Source organism: Polypterus senegalus, chromosome 2, assembly GCF_016835505.1.
Source record: "Polypterus senegalus isolate Bchr_013 chromosome 2, ASM1683550v1, whole genome shotgun sequence".
NCBI classification, from domain to species: Eukaryota; Metazoa; Chordata; class Cladistia; order Polypteriformes; family Polypteridae; genus Polypterus; species Polypterus senegalus.
This window is the reverse complement of record NC_053155.1, coordinates 193,552,751-193,575,233: the sequence shown is the minus strand read 5'-3', so window position 1 is coordinate 193,575,233 and position 22,483 is coordinate 193,552,751. Positions and strand designations below refer to the sequence as shown.

Genomic DNA, 22,483 nt, shown 5'->3' with positions numbered 1-22,483 from the left:
TATATTTATAATGCAAGGTTTTTAATAACCAGAACGACCAGTGTTATTCATTTCTTATACTAATGTCTTAGCATTTTGATATTTTGTCTCCAAGGTGGTGGAAATGTTTGATGTCCCTGGATGTCCCACTGAATTGGAGTACAAATATTACTTCTTCTCAGTGAGTCAACTTGATGGGGATGATGGTCCACCTAATGCACTTTTACTGCAGCAGTTCAAGCCAAAAGCAATGGACCTCCTTCTTAACTGTAAGACAGGACATGGAGCCAAGGCAGGAGAGAAGAGGAAGGTATGCTTCTTAATCTTTCGAATCTAAGTAGTTAGTACTATATGTGAAATATTAAAGGCTCATGCTTGTACCAGTAAGGCCATGCTTCATAAAAATCATTAAGGATCTGACAGCTAAATCTTAACATATACACTACATTGATATTTAAATATTATTTGATTATGCTTAATATTCAGATAGCATTATTATTTCTTTGATATCTTTTGTTGTGAATCAGACTGGCTTTTATACATTATGTATGAGGGTAATATTGTAGATCCATGTGTAACCATCAGAAAAGTTATGTAAGAACTGACAGTTCCCACAAATGTCTTTTCAATGCAATTTGTCACAGTCTGATAGTTTGGTTAATGCATGAATAAACTGTTTACGTTTTTGCATCCCATTGATGGCTGAAATAGTATTCAAATTATGTATGAACTGTGTTTTGGTAAAAAGTATATTTAACCACAGATGCTGGTTGTTTTATGTTATGTTTTTGTGTATGTATTTATGTTATCAGATCACCCATGACATACACCTAACATGAAAGGTGCTAACTAACCGATTAGATTCTTTCCTAAATAGGGGATAAGAAGAAATTTTAAACACTATCTACATACATGTTACTCATAACCTCTTCCTGTTTCACAGTCCGTATTGTACCCCACATATTAAATCCTAGGGTCCTTTAGCAGCACCCTGCTTGCTGACTGGGACTGTCTTTAGTTATAGATTATATATATTTTGAAGTGAAAAATTGAAGAATTTCTTGTGAGAGAGAGAGAGAGCGAGAGAGCGAAATCTCCTTTGCAAGTGTCCAGCTGCTAAGCAGACAGGAAGTTCTATTTAAATTGCAGTAGCTCCTCTCAAAGTGATAGAAAGCAACTAAACCAAGCACTCTATTTTCCAACCAAGCACAAACTGAACTGAAAGATATTTTTTTTTTTTGGAAAAAGTCTAGTCTCTCTCTGAAATTAATCATACACACCTGGATTACTGTGCACTAACAGGATAGACAGATTCTTTTACCACAGGAATGTTACTAAGACATTATCACTAAGTCAATGTAATTTTGCCATGGAAGTAATAAGGTGCACACAGACTATACAGAACATGCTAAGGTCCTGCTTTACCTTTCAGCTTTTCCAGAATACACTTTACTCCTGTTCAGCTTGACAAGTCTTTCAGGCCAAAGTCCTGAAATATCTTGGTTGAAAAGGTTAAAGCCTCCCCCATACACTGGTATTATACTTCCATTGATGGAGATGGCAGGGTTTTGAATTGGGGAAAAAACATGAGATGAAACACTTAATATAAAAGGCAAAGAGTCAAAATGCAGTATTATCAATGCCAAAACAAAATCCTAACTTAAAGTTCAAAGATGAAGCTAAAGCTCTTGTACTTAGAAATGCTAACCAGAAATAGCAAAGGGTCACTGCATCTTGGCATCAAATCCCCAAAATGGTTACCGGAGACACAGAAATAACTACTTTACATTTTTACTTACAAAAAATAACTTCACAGTTAGAATCTGGGTAGTTCAAAATCCAGAACGTTGAGGAAAAAACATAGTATAAATGTCAGAAAAAAATAAAACAAAACCATGTTATGCCTGATGTTTCACAAAGTTTGGAACTTTGTGTTCTGTATCTTGGGTTTACTAAAGATTATTATTTGTATACAAGAAGTTGAATAATGCATTCCATGTAGTGCCATTGGAAGTGATCCAAGCCATGTCATGATGTATCTTGCGGTATATTTATTTAATGGTTTTGAGGATAGTTATACCTTTATTTGTTTCTTTGTTGTATATCCAAACCCACTGTTAAAATTTAGTTATATTTAATTGTGTTTAGCTATGTCTATTTTAAGAAGGCCATTGTTCTGTATAATAACATTAACGTAAAAAAACGAAATGACTAAAGTGATATAAATTTTACTTTTGCTTTCACTCTCAAATTAATTACAGCTGTCTGGTGACCAGGGTGCTGTGGAGCCCAAAAAACCAAAACGAGCTGGTGAAATGTGTGCTTATAACAAAGTATTGGCTCATCTTGTAGCAATGTGTGACAGCAATATGCCATTTGTAGGGCTGCGTTGTGAGGTAAGACTCTGGACTGAAGTTTTACTTTCTTAAAATGTGTAACATTTGAATACATTGTTCCAGTGGTGTTCAAAAGTGTTAGATAATATGTTTCTCCTTAAAAAGGCCCAAAGCATTTTCAACAGCTTCCACTATTTATGGACTAATATACTAGGTTTGCTAATTTGAAGTGAATTTTAAAAGTCTAAATTATACTTTTTGAGAAAGAAAAAAAGAAAAGGCATTTCTGAAATGAACTTTCCTCAAGAAACCCAGAAAATGTACATACACAAATGTCATACAGAATAAAAAGTTAATGTTTTGTTTCCTGAAAAAGATGATCCAGCTTTTCAGTTAATTTCTTCACATCTAAGAAATGTTTTATAGGATGACACTTGGGTCTTCTACATAGTTAAATGTATGGTAAATAGCAGCAAGTATATCACTATTTAGATAATTCACACTTAGCTGAACTTTTAATTTTATTACACAATCATGTGGTGACCCATCACAATCATATCCACAAACTAGGCCCCTAGTTTAAGAAACACTGCTCTCTAGTGTGTTGAAAGCAGCATGGGAAAGTTTGTTTCCTGTGGAGCCTAAAGTGTGTCAGAAATTGTAAGACCGAAGAGCTGAGCACAAGGTCTTTCAAAATTACTGTTTACTTTTTGTACCAAAATTACCAAAATACTGATACAGTACTGGTTTAAAAATTAGGTATACCGAAATATAACACCCAGCCCTAATTGCTAGAATGATAAGCTACAGAATATTTTCATATTGGGTTAGTGAAAATATTTGTTAAATACTTATGTGTATTAATTTTTATTAATAATTCTTTATTTACCATTCATCTTTATTCAAGGTGACTTAATAATTCAAGAGTTTGCAAATGATTTCTTGAAGCCCTGGCAACAGGGCTTACTATAGAAAACACTCAAAAGATTTACAATGAATTGTTTGAGTGATTTAATTAAACACAGAGATTATGTGATAGCCTAGGGCCTTAAAGTTAGCTAGTTTTCACTAAAATTCAATGGGCATAAATATTCTGTATATTGTTACAGTGTTTTTTTGTTTGTTTAATCCAGCTTTCAAACATGGAAATCCCACATCAAGGGGTTCAAGTTGAAGGAGACAGTTGTAGCCATGCCATTCGAGTTCTGAAGTGAGTTACAAAAAAGTCCTCTTCTTCAAATTGACTATAGTACATCCTCTATTGGGAGCAAAAAATAAGGAACGATGAGAAAAACAATTGATAGCATTAATTAAAGTATTTTTAAAGAGTTTTCTTATACAGTATGTATACTTTAGTTAATTATTCTGTAAAGTGCTTGATTAATGTAAACATTGGTTTCCTTTTTTTAACCATAAAACCACACTGTTTGCCGAGGTATAAAATGCAGCATATTGTTTTTGTTTAAGTTTGGCTTTCTGTTATGGTGATTTCAAAGATAGTTATGATATGAAGTTGTTCAGCACAATGAACTAAATAAAAACACAGCAGAAGCAATGCTAAGAAAAAAATTAAGTCACTCACATTTTGATGGTATTATTTGGTGCTTGTACAGTATAGAAAAGGAAAGCTTTGTAGGCCATGGTTTTATCTTATATCTGGAAGGGTCTCATTACATAAAGTCATCCATTTCACTATGGAAACCATACTGAGTGCTGAATGTGTGTCAAACAGGGCTGAATATGAAACACTGGCCACATTAAAATTACAGAATTATGATGCACACCCTACTCTTAAACATTTTTAAAGCACTTCATAACATGAACGTTGTAACGTCAATTTATATGATCTTAGTTAGACGGTGGCAGTTGGCGGTGTAGTCCTTTGAAGTCACAGTCATGTAATGTGACTTATCCAATGCCAGCGACCAACTGCAACTGGCTAGGATAAAACCAAACAGGTGTCAGTTTGTTTTTTTTTTTGGTCGAAGGGTTGGACTCTTTGTGTGAGAGTTGAGAATTCATGAGTGTTCAGTCAAACGTACAATGCATTAAATATAGCAATGAGGAATAAGGAACATGCATGTTTTTAACCTCACAAATAAAAGACGCTCATCTGTCTGTGTCTCCTATTTTACATACCATAACAGAATAAAAAAAAAAATAAGTAAAGAACAGAGATTACTGCTGAACTCGCTGACGATGTTAACTGTTTGTATAGTGCCAGCCTCTCACATAATGTGACATCGGCTTAACAGACATACAACTTGATTCTGACTGTTCTTTGACAGTTAACTGGGTTAAAGACCATGGTGACAGTAGATATAGTGGAAGAGTTTAAAGTAATATGCCACCCAAAAATTTTTACTTTATAGGTTACTTATCCAGTGTATTTTGTGATGATGGTTGAGAAAATTTTTTATCTCATGTTTTCATACAGAATGAAGAGAAAAAAATTGATGATCTATTAGAAGCCAGTAGTAATAAATGCTGTGCAGTGGCAAATAATGTGAAAAACGTCCAAGGAAAAAGAAGAAAAATGTTCATGTTACTCATGTCACTTAATGTCAGTTATCCAGTCGCTTGCTGACAAATTTGCTAAGCTCATTATTTTGCTAAAGTAATATTAAATATATAATTCTGAAATAATCCGTGAACATCCTAAACAGGAAACTAAAGCATCATGAAAATGACTTTATGTTGAAGACAGGACAAATGAATAAGTTGTAGCTCAAATCAGTGCTAAATCAGAATTAACTGCTAGTGGGACATGTTGGGAAATTGTCCAAGATTCTGTCCTCATAACTGTGAAAATTCAGCTTCATAGTGGTTTGTGATATGAAAAACGCATTCAAAGACTTTCTTTGCATATGCAGCTCTCTGTAAAACAGATTTTAGTAATTCAGGGAAGCCTGTATTAAAAGAAAAAAGCCAAAATTAGAAAAATGTTAACTAGTGTATGTTCATTTTCATCTCTTAATATAATATGAGTCAATGATAAATTAGTTGTGGAACAAGTTTATCTCTTGATGACAACTGTGAACTCTTACTTTGCTTAGAATTGTTTTGCATAGTTATTTTTCATATCTCATTCATTTAATTACACTGAGTTACATGAAGAAAATATTTTCCACACTATCTTTAGAACTGTACAGAATAGGTGGGGGTTGTAATATATAATAGCTATTATTGCTGTACAATAATATGACAGCTTATACATGTCATTTGATAAAATTCTTGTTTTTTACTAATAGAAACCTATGATTTTTTCCTGCCCACAGAATTCCCACCAGTAAAGGCATCAGTGAAGAAACACAGAAGGTATTAGAGCGATCTTTGCTTGACTGCACTTTCCGTCTCCAGGGAAGGAATAATCGCACCTGGGTGGCAGAGTTAATTTTCGCTAACTGCCCTCTCTCTAGTACCTCCTCAAAGGAACAAGGTTGGTCAGGATACAGTTCTGTTTTGATTTATACCCATTAATAACAATCCAGTATAAATATGTATTTCTTACTAATTAAAAGGAAGAAAACATAAAGCAAGTTTGTTTCAATATGAAATTGGAACTAAACATTAAAAGATGTTCATCCTTAAAATAACATTTTTCACAGTGTGATCCTTTGGTTATTTATACACTCAGGTTTAACTCCAGTTTTAATTTTTTGGTTAAGGCGACCCTGCATCCCAATTCATTACACACTGTAGCAAATGTATTAATGTTACAAATTTCGTAGAGAGTGGCTTGATTTTGGTGGTGGCATGGATGGGAAAGGAAGTGCATATGCTCCCTATAGTGATTCTGTCTTGACTTTGACATGTTAAAGTTTTATATTTACACTCTTTCTTTGCACATAGAGACTTACAAACAATGTGGGTAAAAACACTGACACAGGTGCAATCGGACATCGAGATTGTTCTTTAGGAGTTCAAATAAAATATTTTATACATACAGTAGCAGCTTTTCAATTTTTTCAGACTCTCCACATCAACCGTGTTACTCACTAATGTATGCCACATTCACATAACCCTTTGCAGAAACAATTACAATATTGCTTTCATCCTTGATTTCATTGTGATTATTTACCTGAATTTTATTGTAACTTTTGCAAATGTCTGAATTTTTAATAACTGAGCACATTTTTGCCCTACTAAAGTTAAACCAAATTTTATTTTCCTAAATATGTGCTCTGCTAAAACACATATACTGAATACTGTATTATATTATGGTCTCTAGATCCTAATTGTTGGATCACAATTGCACCTTGAATTCTACATTGATGATTACAAAATACTAATTCTATACAGGCTTCCCCTCTTATTGGTGCTTTAATATACTGTGTTAAAAAATATCACTTTTTTTTAGTGCAGACAGCACTCACAGAATTTTAAAAGATTTGCCTTGGTTTTCCAGTCCCTCCTAATCTATTAACAGCTATGTTTGGTGTACTTCCAGATGGACTTAAATTGGAGAAGGACAAACAAACTGTAATTGCCTTTACTACACTATTGGCACGTAGACTTCTCTTGCTCAACTGGGACTCAAATATTTTAAGTCAGTGGGTAACTGATGTATATACTATTTGAAATTGGAAAAATTCTAATTCTCACTTAGAGGATCTGTACTAAACTTTTTCAAAACTTAGCAGGATCGAATCAATAACATTTTAAAATAAGCATTTAAATTGAGGAAGCAGATTCTCTCTCCTCTTTTTTTATTCTATTTATTTGTTAATTTATCTATTTACTTATTTTTACTAGTTCAAAGTTTTACTCTGGTGGCCTAGCTCTCTTTCTCATGGATGGGGGTTGATTTGTTTCTAACCTATTTTTGTTAAACTTGACTTGCTTGTATGGAATATTATTTGATTTTAACAAAATCAATAAAATGCTAAAAATAATAAATAAATCACTGACTATATCCAAAAAGTTGTGCTGATATTTGTAAGAGTAAACCAACTAACAGTTGGTTAATTACAACACCTCATGACTATAATATCCCCATATAAATTGTATTTGTTTTTAATACTATTAATGTCATTTGCATAAGGGACTTTAGGGTACATTCCTAATATCCAGGCTCTGTGCCCAGTGCATTTTAGTTAAATTCAAACATTACCATGAAGATTTGGTTTATCATCTAATTGAAAAACACAAATATTCATATTCTGTTTTACATAAATGGAAACTCCCTCGACTCTTCAGTTTTCCTCTCTTTCCTAAATAATTTTTGACGATCTATGTTGTACTGTTGCTCATTTCTATTATTTAGCCAGGTTTCTGTTATTGTAATGTAATTTTGTTTAGCTACATACAACTTCAACTCATTTGTTCTATTCTTTATACTCCTAGCATTAAGGCATGCAATTTTTAATGTGTTGGTTTACTTACGTAACTTACTTGCTTGTGTTTGTTTCCCTAAGAAACTGTCTTCACTACTTTCTTTTGTTTTTTCTTTCTAATCTAATGTAGCTATCAATAATCAATACCTATTTAAAAGCTCCCTCTCCTTTCAATGTGCTCATTTGTCCTTTTTATCATCATTCTTAGTGTCATCACTTGCTAGCCCATTTGCTATGTACCCGACTTTAACATTTGATTTCTTACTTATAGGAAAATTAAATTGTATATTTACTATTAACAAATGCAAAACTAGTTAATTAATTTTTACTTTACTGTATGACTTCTGCTATGCTGCATGTGCTTCTGTCCTTGCTGACACTTCACTTGCAATGTGCACCTGAGCTACATGCAATCTTTCTTCACAATGTGATTTGCTGTGGGGAGCTGAAAAAAATATAGGAAAAAAATGCTTATAAAGAGAATAACAGCTTATACCTTTAATGGCAACTGAAAACAATGTTTAAAGAGCCAATGCTGTATCTTAATCAAGTTTCACGTAGATGCAACACGTAGCACTCTACTCTTGCATCAAGCCCCCATACAAGGATGACATCCGCATGAAGTTCATACCCTGATCCAAAATCTTAGCATGAGGGCTGACTTGCAGTAAATGGCAGCAAGGGTGCGCCTCTGCTGTATATTACACCCTGACCTAGAATCAGGTCATATATGAATAGAGGAAAGAATAGAGTCATTTGTACAAGTTGCAGAAATTAGGTTAATTTGCAGGATTGGTGATGTCATTCTTAATGACACTCAATGTCATTCTCTAGGTCAAGAAGAGCCATGACAAATTGCCCTGTGAGATGAATGACCTTATAAGAGGATAGACAGGGCCAGTGTCAAAACATGCTAGAGGGATTTTATCATTCTATGTGTGCCTGGAAATTCTAAGGAGGAGGTGCAGGTTGCTGTTAAAGTTAGGATAGGTTGGTCTGGTCTAGTCAACTTAGTGTGTTAATAACCATTGTGACCCTCATTAGCTAAAAGAGGATATATACACTTGATATGTGTTTCCCTAGTACTCCCTGTGGCCACCACAGTTTTGCACAAAAAAGACACTAAGGACAGATAATATACCAATATATATCCATAATCCATTAAATAATATTCATTTAATCTTTTACACTTTTTCCATTTTTGTGTTGTCAGTGTTAGTGTGTTCCTGTTATAATTAATTTTGCTGAAGATGATCACATCAGAATAAAAGTTTTAACAAACATTTTTTTTGTCTTTTCTTTAGTGTCTACTCGACATGTTTATCTCACTTATGAGAACCCACTGTCAGAGCCTGTTGGAGGTCGCAAGGTTGTTGAGATGTTTCTTAATGACTGGAATAGTATTGCTCAGCTTTATGAGTGTGTCTTAGAATTTGCACGATCACTGCCAGGTAAGAAGGATAATTAAAATGCATGAAATAAAAAGTTAACTTTCTCAAGGAACAGAATAATGATTTCTAATTCTAAGTATTTTTGTTCATCTTAGATATACCCCCATACCTAAATCTTTTTTCTGAAATCCGACTATACAATTTTCGTAAGTTGGTACTGTGTTATGGAAGCACAAAGGGAAGCTCAGTAAGTGTACTTAATGCTTTGTAATTTTTTTTATTTTTAAGTTACATATGAATTAAGTTAAATGCTTATCTCTACAGTTGTTAATAACTTACAATGTTATTACTTTTTCTGTTATGGCCATCGTGGTGGTTGATTGGTTATTGTTGCTGCCTTCAAGAGACTGTCCATGTCTAGTCATTCTCTGTTTTGAGTTTGCATACTTCAGACATGTCTGTGCATAATTTTCTATGGGCACTCCACATCTTAACATGGATATTAAGTGAAATGGTTTCTCTCCACACAGGTTCAGTGTGAGTGATTAAAGGTATGTATTACATGGTCTGGTAACCCATTGAGATTGGGTCCCTGTCTTGTGCTAGTACTTTTGCGATGCACTTCAGCCTCTGTGGCTCAAAACGTGAATTAAGGGATTTTCTAATGGTCTTTTTATGTGTTATATAAACGAACAGTACAGAACAGGAGAGAGGTACATTTCATTCGCAACCTAACAGCACCCTTAAATCTGCATTACCTTTTTTTTTTTTTCTTTCCGCTGAACTGGTGGTCATCGTGCCAGGACTTGATGTAAAGCAGGAAACAGTCCTGGACAAGTCATCAGTCAGTCACCTGGTCCATCTCAGACATATCACTACAGCCACACAGGGCTAGTTTAAAATTATCAGTTAAGTTGACCTGCATGTCTTCAGTGATGTGTGGGGAGAATCTGATTTCTGGAGGAACACTCATGTACTCATGAGGAGAGTATGTAGACTATACACTGAGAATGTCAAGTTGCAAGATTTTTACTTAGAACAATCTCTCAAGTGACAGTGTTACACACTGTTATACTCATGATTATCTGAAGTAGTAATAAGCTCACTAGAAAGATTCATCTTCTGTCTTCAAAAATTTTTAGTGAGAAAATTGTAAAGTCACATTTCTGGCAACATTAAGCAAGAAATACCTTAAAATCTTGCGTATAATGCACACATTTTTCACTCGTTTTAATTCTTAAAAAATCGGGGCACGCATTATGCATGAGACATAATTTTAATTAGGTATTTTCAAAAAACCTGCACAGTAGGAATATGGGTGCTTGATTTCATTATGTGTGTAAAGTGCGCTTGGTTCTGTCTGCAGTGCTGCTTGACTATTGAGTGAAGCTGTGTTACAGTTCTCCCCTTTCATTTCAGACGCCGGCGCTCATCTTTTGGTAGCTGCTCAGTCCGCACGTATATTATATCGCACTATAGTCAATAATTTTGATTTGATACAATGAACTTGATAGTAGTAGGTAGGTGGTTGTTATGTTCCTTCAGTAGGTAATAATTTTAACTCTTTTAGGGCTGATTTTTTTTTCCTTTTTCTCCCAAGGCTGAATATTTTTCCAAAAAACTCAATGGATTCACACATAAACTAACATAAAAATGTCTGTTGATGGTTCTGTGGCCACTCTTGCTTTGTGTTTACTGTCTGTGTGGGGATACGGGGCGACAGTGGCATGGTTGCCGTGCAACCCAATCTGGTTTGTACCTCTTGTCTTTGTAAGTGGCGATCCTCCCAGGCAACATTGCTGTAGGCACATCAGCTACATGTCCATTTTCAGCCTCCCAATCAGCTGATGCTGGCACCGCACTTTCGTTGTAGATCACAATCTCCAGATCACTTGCACTGAAATTGGAGTTAGACAAGTCAGAGTCCAATTCAGGATAATAAAATACTGTATATGTAAAATGTCATTCACTGTGTAATTTTCTTTACGCATTCATCAGACGTCAGTGCCGTTTTTGCCATTGTTTGCTCGTTGCTACTGATGCACACACAGTGATTAGACGGCCAAGTCAAGCAAAGAGAGTTTGCCTTTCTGTTTCTATTGATTGTGATGGCAGTGAGGGTGACGTATTGTGAGAGGATAAACCGGTGTCATCTGATGAAAATAATGATGGCGATTTTTGTATTAATAACAATAGCATTGACTCAACAGCAGTAGAGGAAGTTCTCACTATTAACGATGATAACGACTGTTCCTCCAGTTAGACATACCTATGTTTAGAGTTGCATATTTTTGATTAGGTAATAATTATTACCTCCTATAGGTGGATTTTGTGAAAAAATGTATGCAGTTTAAAATAAAATCTTGCAAATTTAAAAAATTTTTACCTAATAGGTACTTATCTACTTGATATTACAAGTATTGTTAAAATTTTAATGTCCCTTTTTACCTAATTAAATAAAATAAATAAAAGATAAATAAAATATTATAGTAATTATTACTTTGAATGTTGTTTACAAAAAAGATTGCAGTTTTAGTAAATTTAGTACACATTATATATAATTTTTTTTTTTCCTCCCCCTGATAATTTTGGGCTAAATCAGCATGCGCACTATATACGAGTGCACATTAAATGTGACATTTTATGGTTGTTTAAATACTGGACAAACCCATTAGTGGACTTTCATTCTACAAGGCTCAGTTTAAAGATATGCATTCTTCAAGTAAGCTGTTCTTAATATTGAAAAAATGCATTGTTTCAAAGAGCATCATTTTAAATTTGTAGCCACAAACTAGATTATGGTGCATTTTGGAATATTATACCTTGTAAGGGTGATTTCATTAGTAATGAAATTCTTCAGATATTTTACTTAATTCTTCTACTCTGTTACACCATTTCTATCTACTTCACAATCCTTACGCTTGTCATTGCATGGATAAGTGAGTAGATAATGCCTTAACATCAGTATTTTGTGTGCTTATGTGATGGTTTGAGTTAGCTGCAGCTGTCATCACATTCTTGAACTCGGTACCATTGAGCATTGACACAAAAACCAGCAAGAAGTGATACAAAGTGTTTTGGTGGTTTTATTACAAATACATAGTGTGAAAAAAGTGCAGTGCTCCATCCATAAAATAAGTAGTCAATAAATCCACTATGAGATTCTCTCAAGTGAAGGTTAAAAGATGATGAATAACGATAAATACATCTATAAAACAAGGTTAAAAGCACTGGCAGAATCCTTTCGTTAAAACCATGAGCCTCAGGCACAGGTGCCACAATCATGGAACCCTGGAGCACTAATGAGGAAGTTGACTGATGTGCACATCTACATATGAATGCAGGCTTGCCAGTCTCCCTATCAACACTTTGGAGCCACTTATCTAGTTGCTCAGAGTTTATTTGTTTAAAAATCATACACCACCATAGACTTCATCACGTGCTATACCACAGGTTATATTTACATTATTAGAGGACAAAAAATATTAAAGTTAAGAGCATAAAAAAATCAGTCCATTTCAGGACAGAAGCTGAACCTCTTAATAATCATTGTGTGTAATTAATTTTAATGCTGCTGCTGTTCTAAAATAGTTTATTCATGAACAACCTTGTTCCAAGTGTATTTTTATTGACATTTTATTGAATCTTTAAGAAACCTGTTTATTAGCATTGTAGTTGAAAATAATACCTTAACCATCTCTTTTAAATTTTTCTTACAGTTGAAGAGGATTTGATAAGCTACTTTTATGCTGAATTAATTACTTGTTGATATCATAACATTTATTTTAGAAGTAAATCATAAATGTTGATTGTTCTCTTGAATTTAGTTTTTAACTGTTTTCAATTCTAGAATATATTCCAAATTCACAGAGTATCAGTATTTCATACCAGAGCAACTTAGGGATATAACCAACTTGCGTTTTCCAAGCTTAAAACTTAATTTTGCTAACTGCTTAATTCTAGTATTTTTTTTAGCTCAACTGCAGAAATAGTAAAAATATGGCAGATATCTGAATTCACTGCTTTATTTACAGGTTTTAATTGTAAATTAATTCTAATCATTTTATTTTTTACCAGATTACAATTCAGTGGAATTCTGCTATGCAGAAGTTCCACATATCTCTGGGAACAGTGGGGCCAAATTCAGGCTGTAGTAACTGTCACAACATAATTCTTCACCAGCTTCAGGAAATGTTTAACAAGACTCCCAATGTGGTACAGCTGTTACAGGTGTGTTTATTAAAAAAGCCTTTTTATCTATTAATTTTTTTTTTTATTTGTCAAATTTCTGCTGCATATATTTAATATGAGCATAAGCACAAGGTCATCCTAGTATAAACAAAATTAATGGATATTCAATGTTGCATTGTGGCATATAAAGTTACATTATGGTAAAAGGACCATTTTAAAAATATGTTTTGATGTATGTTGCCAGCTGCAGAAGTGATTTTATTTTGTACTACGTGATAGTGTAATTAATGTGATATAAAATTTCCCCTAGCCACACACTTCAAAGGATATTATGTCAAGGGTGATGTAGTATTTTGAAAATGTTCTTGTCACATCTGTTTGCTTAAAAGTCTAACCACTGGAGCAGTTACAGCTGATTGTAATACACTCATGATAGGATTTATGCCCTGTTGACACTACTATGTTTTTGTTTAAAAATGCAGCTCTTTGTCTTTTGTTTTCACTTTTCATCCACAATACACCTGTGTCTGATAACCAACATTTCTGAAAAGGTAGACTTCATCGCACTCTGGTTCATTCATGCTTATTATGTGGTTCTTCCATGCTGAGCAGGTTTGTTCTAATTCACATGCCTCTAAGTGAGTGCTCAAACTATACACGTACAATACACACTTACTGTGGTCACTATACAATGAATTTTGGGAAATTTGAAGGTGACAAAGAAAATTGGCTGGTGAGACTAGTCACACTAAAGCATGCAGTTGGAAATTTCTGACAATGGAAGATATTCTTCTGATCGTGTGATATGCCAATCGTAATATGCAATCAGGCATTGCAGCCACTCTCATACTGCATACAGAACAGTGGCCAATGAAGCAGAAATTCTGGGTGACTTAGAAAATCAGTTGACAGCTGAAGTTCTTGCCAAAAATTGGGTATGCCAGGTTAAAGATGTCTAAGCTGTATGCATGCCCAGTGTAGATGGGTGATTTCGTCACATCGGGTTTTACTTTTTTAGTATGGACAAAAATACTTTGTAAATAATACAAAAATGCTATTGTGGATTGAGATAATTTTTGTTTAAATGCTGTTTTTAAATGGAAATGTGGTAGTGCGGCTATAACCTTAAAGTATTATTCTTAAACCCTTTTATGTTATGGTGAGAATTAGCACCTCCCAGTGTAAGGTCTTGATCTGCTCCTGGAATATTGTGCCTTATTTTAGCAAGAGAAAGATGTTCCAAGTGGTGAGGTTCAAATATCATGGGAACTTATTAGCAAGTGAATCAACTTAGTGGCAAGCATTATACAGTGGGTACGAAAAGTATTCAGACCCCCTTTAATTTTTCACTCTTTGTTATATTGCAGCCATTTGGTAAAATCATTTAAATAAATTTTTTTCCTCATTAATTTACACACAGCACCCCATATTGACAGACAAAAAAAAATTTTGAAATTGTTGCAGATTTATTAAAAAAGAAAAACTGAAATATCACATGGTCCTAAGTATTCAGACCCTTTGCTGTGAAACTCATATATTTAACTCAGGTGCTTCCATTTCTTCTGATCATCCTTGAGATCACCATCATTTGAGTCCAGCTGTGTTTGATTATACTGATTGGACTTAATTAGGAAAGCCACACACTTGTCTATATAAGGCCTTACAGCTCACAATGCATGTCAGAGCAAGTAAGAGTCATGAGGTCAAAGGAACTGCCTGAAGAGCTCAGAGACAGAATTGTGGCAAGGCACAGATCTGGCCAAGGTTACAAAACAATTTCTGCTGCACTTAAGGTTCCAAAGAGCACAGTGACCTCCATAATCCTTAAATGGAAGACGTTTGGGACGACCAGAACCCTTCCTAGAGCTGGCCGTCCGGCCAAGCTGAGCTACCGGGAGAGAAGAGCCTTGGTGAGAGAGGTAAAGAAGAACCCAAAGATCACTTTGGCTGAGCTCCAGAGATGCAGTCAGGAGATGGGAGAAAGTTGTAGAAAGTCAACCATCACTGCAGCCCTCCACCAGTCAGGGCTTTATGGCAGAGTGGCCTGTCGGAAGCCTCTCCTCAGTGCAAGACACATGACAGCCCGCATGGAGTTTGCTAAAAGACACCTGAAGATTTTCTGGTCTGATGAGACCAAGATAGAACTTTTTGGCCTCAATTCTAAGCGGTATGTGTGGGGACAACCAGGCACTGGTCATCACTTGTCCAATACAGTCCCCACAGTGAAGCATGGCGGTGGCAGCATCATGCTGTAGGGGGGGTTTTCAGCTGCAGGGACAGGACGACTGGTTGCAATCGAGGGAAAGATGAATGCGGCCAAGTACAGGGATATCCTGGACAAAAACCTTCTCCAGAGTGCTAAGGACCTCAGACTTGGCTAAAGGTTTACCTTCCAACAAGAAAATGACCCTAAGCACACAGCTAAAATAACGAAGGAGTGGCTTCACAACAACTCTGTGACTGTTCTTGAATGGCCCAGCCAGAGCCCTGACTTAAACCCAATTGAGCATCTCTGGAGAGACCTAAAAATGGCTGTCCACCAACGTTTACCATCCAACCTGACAGAACTGGAGAGGATCTGCAAGGAGGAATGGCAGAGGATCCCCAGATCCAGGTGTGAAAAACTTGTTGCATCTTTCCCAAGAAGACTCATGGCTATATTAGCACAAAAGGGTGCTTCTACTAAATACTAAGCAAAGGGTCTGAATACTTAGGACCATGTGATATTTTAGTTTTTCTTTTTTAATAAATCTGCAACAATTTCAAAAATTCTTTTTTTTTTGTCTGTCAATATGGGGTGCTGTGTGTACATTAATGAGGAAAAAAATTAATTTAAATGATTTTAGCAAATGGCTGCAATATAACAGAGTGAAAAATTGAAGGGCGTCTGAATACTTTCTGTACCCACTGTATTGTACAGTAGTGGTAAAGCAGATGCAAGTTCTTAGATGAATTGTAGATTTGCCATTTAATCTATATCTTTGTTCTTACCTATGGTCAAGAGTGCTTAATAGTTACTGAAAAATGAGACCATGGTTACAAGAATCCAATGTGAATTTCCTGTGCAAGGATTTACAACTCAAACTTCACAATAGTGTGGGTAGGGCAGAGTGGTGGTTCAGAGGCTAGGAATCTACACCAGCAATCAGAAGGTTTCCGGTTCAAATCCTGTAAACGCCAGAAGTGACTCTACTCCATTGGGCCCTTGAGCAAGGCCATTAACCTGCAATAGCTTCATCCTGTGTATAATTTCAGTCTGCATCTAGCCCTGCAAGCAGGTCCTCCAACTTACAGGGAAAACTTGGGGGCTGATTGCAGGATTGTTCTAGTGTGGTGCCGAGGTGTCACCCGCTGCACTGGATTCCTAATCCAGGTAGTTTGGTGCGTGGTGCATGTGGCAACGTGCTGTCAGAACATACTTCACACCCTCTCCATGACAGAGTGAAGAGCTCAACAATACAAAGAAAACCTCATTCTATTGTCCATTTTTTGTAACGATTTAGGCATGTGTTGAATAATTTTTCAGGAGGTATTGTTTTTAACAATTTAGGCATGTGTTGAATAATTTTGCAGGAGGTATTGTATATCAGGTATGGCTCATTGTGAGACGACTTGGGGTGAACTGTGGCCACAAAGAAGTGATTTTATGTATTGGGTAGTGTCACAAAAACGAGACATAAACAGATAAAGGTTTGGGGCAGCCACCTGTATAATATGGTATCCCAGCTGCAAAAGTCGTTTTTATCCAATAATCAGCACTGAAGTGCATACAAATGAGTCCAGTACAAGACTGAGGGAAAATGGGAAAAGGGTAGGCATTTAAAGGGGAAGACAGGAAGTGAGGTCATAAGGATCGGGCCCATGTTCATCAATCATTGGTTCGAGCCTGGATGTGACATCACAGGGGCCGGGGCTGGAAAGGTCTACTTCCATTGGCTCGGTCCCGGAAGTGACGTCAAGAGAGCCAGGTGGAATCTCCCGGAAATGGCCTACAGGAAAGGGTAAAAGAAAAGAAAAAGAGTCAGTGCACTCTGTCACATCCCGGCATGCCTCAGAACTGCCTTCACTCAAGCCCTTTAGCTGCCTCCCATGCGCACGTGTGTGACAGTAGCCTCACACTATCTGGGTATTCCCCAGAAGTAATATTGTTATCTGGTTTCTTCAGCTTGATATGTTGGCACTGTGACTTTTAATTAACACTATTTGTTTGAAACTGAGCTTTTAATTAACACTATTTGTTTGAAACTGAGCTTGGTGGTCACTGATGTTTTTAAGGTCCGAAATCAAGTGTATTTTTTCACTTCAGGGCCTACATATGCCATAAAGATTTTTTCGCTCCATCCGCCTGGCTTTCTGTAAAGTCTACATAACCAATAAATACTAATATACGCTTTGTATTTTAATAAAAACAAGCTTCACAATTCTTGCCTGGTCTGTTGTATCAATCTTAAATGTTCCAGGTCTTGAAGGCAGTAAGTGCGGAAATGAGGGCAGCAGAACAGTCTATATGCTAAAACTGCATGCAAAAAAGAATCCGATCTTCTTTAGTCTTGTCACAGGTGGGGAGAAAATAAAAGCAGGTTTTAATAATTCAAAATGAAAACTAGATGAGAAATTTATTGCCAGTGCTAGCAAAGTTCCTCTTGAACACTTTGGATGAATTGGCATTTCAAAATGTTGTCTTGTTTTTTTTTTTCTTTTTCCAATTTGCTATTTGAAGGAATATATGGTAACAGAGTCTGACATTGACATGCATGTTGGGACTACTGACTTTTTGGATTTCTAAAGCAAGCAGGATCTCAGTATTGTTGGAAAGGTTTGAATGGCATGTCTGCTGATACAGCAGACTTACTAAATGTATTAGACATTTTACTTTATCATTTGAAATATAAAAGTGTTCTCATCTCTTGTGCAAATATATATTACACTATAAACACTAAGTACACCTGGCACTGTTTCATCAAATGAAGTGTCCCTGAAAAAGAATAGTATTTGAAATCGGTGTAATCGCCAGATTAGCTGTTAATGTTGTGAATCTATGAAGAAAGCCATTAGTTAGTCATCTTTTTTTATGCAAAGTTTACACTTTGTTGGACAGTGCAAGTAAACATAATTATGAATATAGGGCCCTTACTCCACTGACTGATTTGCAAGTTTATTTGCTTTTAATGTTTTGATGTGAAGTCTAGTCACTGCCTTTGTGCAGTTTGCATATTTTGTCAGTGCTTGGGCTTTCCTCCTGAAACACAAAGATTTTTGCTTTAGGTTGATTGTGATAGATTATGGTAGACTGGCACTCCATCCAGGGTTGCTTCCTGTCTAAACTGAATTATCAAGTTAGACAATGAGTGAAACAATTCAGAAATATTAGGCCATTTTAGATATACTAAGATTAACTATCAAAGAGTCTTCTCCTTTTATTAGTTAATGCTTTAATATATGTTTATTATATTACCTTTTAAATAATGTTCAGAAGGCAGTTTAGCCTACTTGATGAATCCATTTTTTCTGTTAATAACCTGCCTTTCATTTTGTTTACATGTATAAAATTTTTCCCATTAAAATTGATACATTTAAAGTAGATGATATAACAGACTACTGAACAACAGTCTTGTTTTACCTCTGTTCATGTAATTACTGGCCATTTTTATGAAACTTATTTTTTTGAAATACTTTTTTTTATACCTGAAAATTTTCTCTCTTTTTCAATAGTGTCATATTTATCAATCAGAGCTGTCCAAGTATGGTGTACTGGATGTTCTTTTGAGGTTTATCGCACTCACTAAATCACTCTTTATACAACTTCCTTCAGAAGTGTTATTTCTTGGCTCTGTAATAAGAGACAGGATAAAAACTCTGCTAGAACAAATTTATTTAGGCTGTATATACAGGGAATTCATTTTTAAATTTTAAATGAAAGTAAACTTTGAACCCAGAGTTCTGTGATCTTGGAGATGTTATTAATGTAAAGTGTACTAATTTTCTTATTTTTTGGGCTATGGATGCCCTTCAGGAATATCACCAACTAGTGTTTTTGTTGTCACTTTTTTTTTTCTTCAGCTCAATCACCATGTAGAAATTAGCATCTTCTTTGTAAATTGTTGTGCCCTTATTTTTCAAATCATTAATACAATATGTTTATGGTGTATATTTTTATTAGTCTATTACTGTACATTTAAATAGATGTGTCTTTATGTGTATGTAAATATTTTGAGTTTTTTCTATTAATGTATTTCTGTTTCTATACAAGGTCTCTGAGCATGTCTCAAGAAAGCAGCGATAGAAAATAATAACTGGATTTAAATTGAAGAACTTTGTTTCTTTAATAGGTACTATTCGATACCCAAGCTCCTCTCAATGCCATCAATAAGCTGCCTACTGTACCCATGTTGGGTTTGCCCCAGCGGACAAATACAGCCTATCAGTGTTTTTCCATTCTACCGCAGTCGCCAACACACATTCGTTTGGCCTTTCGTAATATGTTCTGCATTGACATTTACTGCCGCAGCCGTGGAGTAGTGGCTATCCGTGATGGAGCTTACAGCATGTTTGACAACACTAAAATAGTTGAAGGTTTTTACCCTGCTCCGGGATTAAAGGTGAGTGAATATAGTGTTTATGTATGAAAAGTCAAATCTTTTCAGTGTTTATTTTGCAATCTCAGTGGTAAATGCAAAACAACATGAATTTTTACATTTGGTCAGTTAATTTTTTCAATAGAATGTATAATTTTTCTAAAAGAAAAGTTTATATATATATATGTAAAATATATATATTGTTTTTGGGTCCTTCCAAATTTTTCATTGATCTCCTGCCAACTGTCTCAGTTGTAAATAATATTGTTTTATATAGGAACATCTCTTACATTTTTTCAAAGGGGTGCATATACCACAAATGGTAATCTATCACATATTATCTATAAATAGTGAAATTAAATTTAATGCAATAGCGAATTTTTCATTTACTACAAAACCCACATGTTCCAAGTGTTCTTTTAGTTTTCCATTTAGGACTCCAGTTTCCATGCACAGACTGAAAATAAATTCATAACAGGGTAATTGACATGAGAATTTTAAACAAGGATCATGCTTATATCTATTACTGCTTTTAGTGATCCCAGTTAATTTACACTTATTTTTTTGTGGCTATTTTCACTGAGTTCAAGCTCGGGAGTACCTGCATAAATGTACAGCTGTAATGAAATAGCAGACATAGTAAAACAATACATACTTTGCATATATAAATCCAGAAATCAAGTTAAACAGTAAAACAGAGCGGTTTAAATTTGAGTAATATAAAGAATCGTGACGGATTACACTCCAGTCACATTATTATTGAGCTATGATCAGTTGAGAACAGAAAAGATGGGAGGTGTTATTGGGGGGGACTCCTGTCAGCACTGGACTCCTGTCAGCACTGTTTCCTGAAGGAACGTAAACTTCTTTGTGTCCATGATATGTTGTATAAAACAAAGTCTCAGTTCTCATGATTCTCCCTTCTGGGCAACTTCTTTCCATCCTTGGATTACAATGCTTCAATCTCATAGGTAGCTTGGTGGTATAGTTGTAGCACACACAGCAGATTACCAAGACGAGTAACAGAAAAAATGTTTTAGAAAGGAAATATGATAATTTAGCAAATGGTTAGCCAAGTATCATCATATAATAAGACAATGTTGTATACCAAATCCATATTTTATATTGTGTTTTATTTCATTACAGTATTTCTCCTTCACACACACATCAGAAATAATTTTACACACTAATATTTATGGTTATCCTTTATCATTAAGATATTGCTAATTATCGTGTGAAGGAGACTGTTTGGCAAGTTAAGATAATTTATTGGTATACGTTTCTTTTTCTAATTCTTGTTTGATTTGTTTTGGAATGATTTAGACTCTGTTAACTTCAAGACTGGACTAACAGTGGCTGCTCCACTGTTTTGCAGATACAGTACACCCCCAAAATTCGCAGGGGATACATTCCTAGAGCACCCGCGAATTGTGAAAAACCACGACTTTTGGATGTGGTTAAAAAATGCCTTTTAAATGCCTATTTTTATAGTTTAAACTCTAAATACATTATGCCCCCAAAGCACTTTCATTTCGTTGCAAACAAAATACATTAATACATTACCTAAAAACAGAATGTAAAGGTAAACCCGTCTACTGTACAGTACTGTACTGCTATGTCTCCCGCGGTGCTAGAATGTAAAATACAGATGTTGCCGCTGTATGTACTGTTATTAATGCAAGGCCATTTTCTTTTGTATGTGCTGTTGTTTTCTATGTTATAAGTAGAGTAAATACATAATAATTTCATTTAATTAAAATACAGTAAAATGTACGGGTATTCACCAATGATGAATGATATTGATGATGATGAAGTAGCTGTGCAGTACGATACAGAGGATTTAAAACTCTTCGGGTGGCACCTCTTCTTCAGGCGGAGTCATAACTTTGGACAGGTCTTCTTCTGGTGGGGTTTTGTGCTGGCTTTTCTTTATAGGTTTCAGGAACATTGTGATGGGAAGTTGCAACATTGTCTCCTGTAACGAACTGCTGGTACAATTTCCGTGCATTCTCAGGGGGTGTTGTTCTTCCTGCAGTCGGTAATCTACAATGCCAAGGCAGATTCCTTACGGTCGTTACCGTTTTGGCATTATCACTGAAATGTACAGATACGGTACTCCAGATCACTGCTTCGTCGTTCTTTATGTAGTGTGTAATGCTTTCATTGATGCCATAGTGGCGCGCTACTGCAGCATAACTTTTTAGTTCCCGGTGCAAATCCAGTAGTTCAACCTTCTCCTGGAGTGCTTTAAACTATTTCTGGTGATTAGGCTCAGTGCCAGAAGCCTTAGAAGGTACAGGGCGATTTGGCGACATCTTGTGCGTTTAAGAATAATAAAATGAATACAATAACAAAATGGAAAACACGAGGACACTCGGCTCGAGTCGCGTCACAGGGCAGCAATCAGTCAGCAGCAAGGAGAAATGAATAACGCTCTTGGATTGGCAACTTACACCATCCCAAACCGCGTTTCCCTCAGCGGTGGTAAACCCACTCACGTGGAGACGCGTCACAGGGCAGAAATCAATCAGCAGCAAGGAGAAATAACTAACGCTCTCGGATTGGCTACTTTCACCATCCCAGTCCGTGTTTCCCTCAGCGGTTGCTTCCTGTTCTCTCTACAGCACAGTATTGCCATGAAAAAAGCCATAAAAAATTGCGGAGGATATTTGCGC

General features: G+C 35.5%; 1 protein-coding gene across 2 annotated transcripts in view; it reads left to right on the top strand.

Moving 5' to 3' along the window:
- med14 (mediator complex subunit 14) overlaps nucleotides 1-22,483 on the top strand; it is a 106,161-nt gene that overhangs the window by 48,289 nt on the left and 35,389 nt on the right. For both annotated transcript variants that reach the window (XM_039745104.1, XM_039745105.1), the window contains exons 14-21: nucleotides 95-289; nucleotides 2,241-2,375; nucleotides 3,449-3,525; nucleotides 5,594-5,754; nucleotides 8,956-9,102; nucleotides 9,198-9,289; nucleotides 13,120-13,272; nucleotides 19,563-19,832. In XM_039745104.1, the coding sequence (XP_039601038.1) occupies nucleotides 95-289; nucleotides 2,241-2,375; nucleotides 3,449-3,525; nucleotides 5,594-5,754; nucleotides 8,956-9,102; nucleotides 9,198-9,289; nucleotides 13,120-13,272; nucleotides 19,563-19,832 (1,230 nt within the window). The remainder of the gene's footprint in view (nucleotides 1-94; nucleotides 290-2,240; nucleotides 2,376-3,448; nucleotides 3,526-5,593; nucleotides 5,755-8,955; nucleotides 9,103-9,197; nucleotides 9,290-13,119; nucleotides 13,273-19,562; nucleotides 19,833-22,483) is intronic.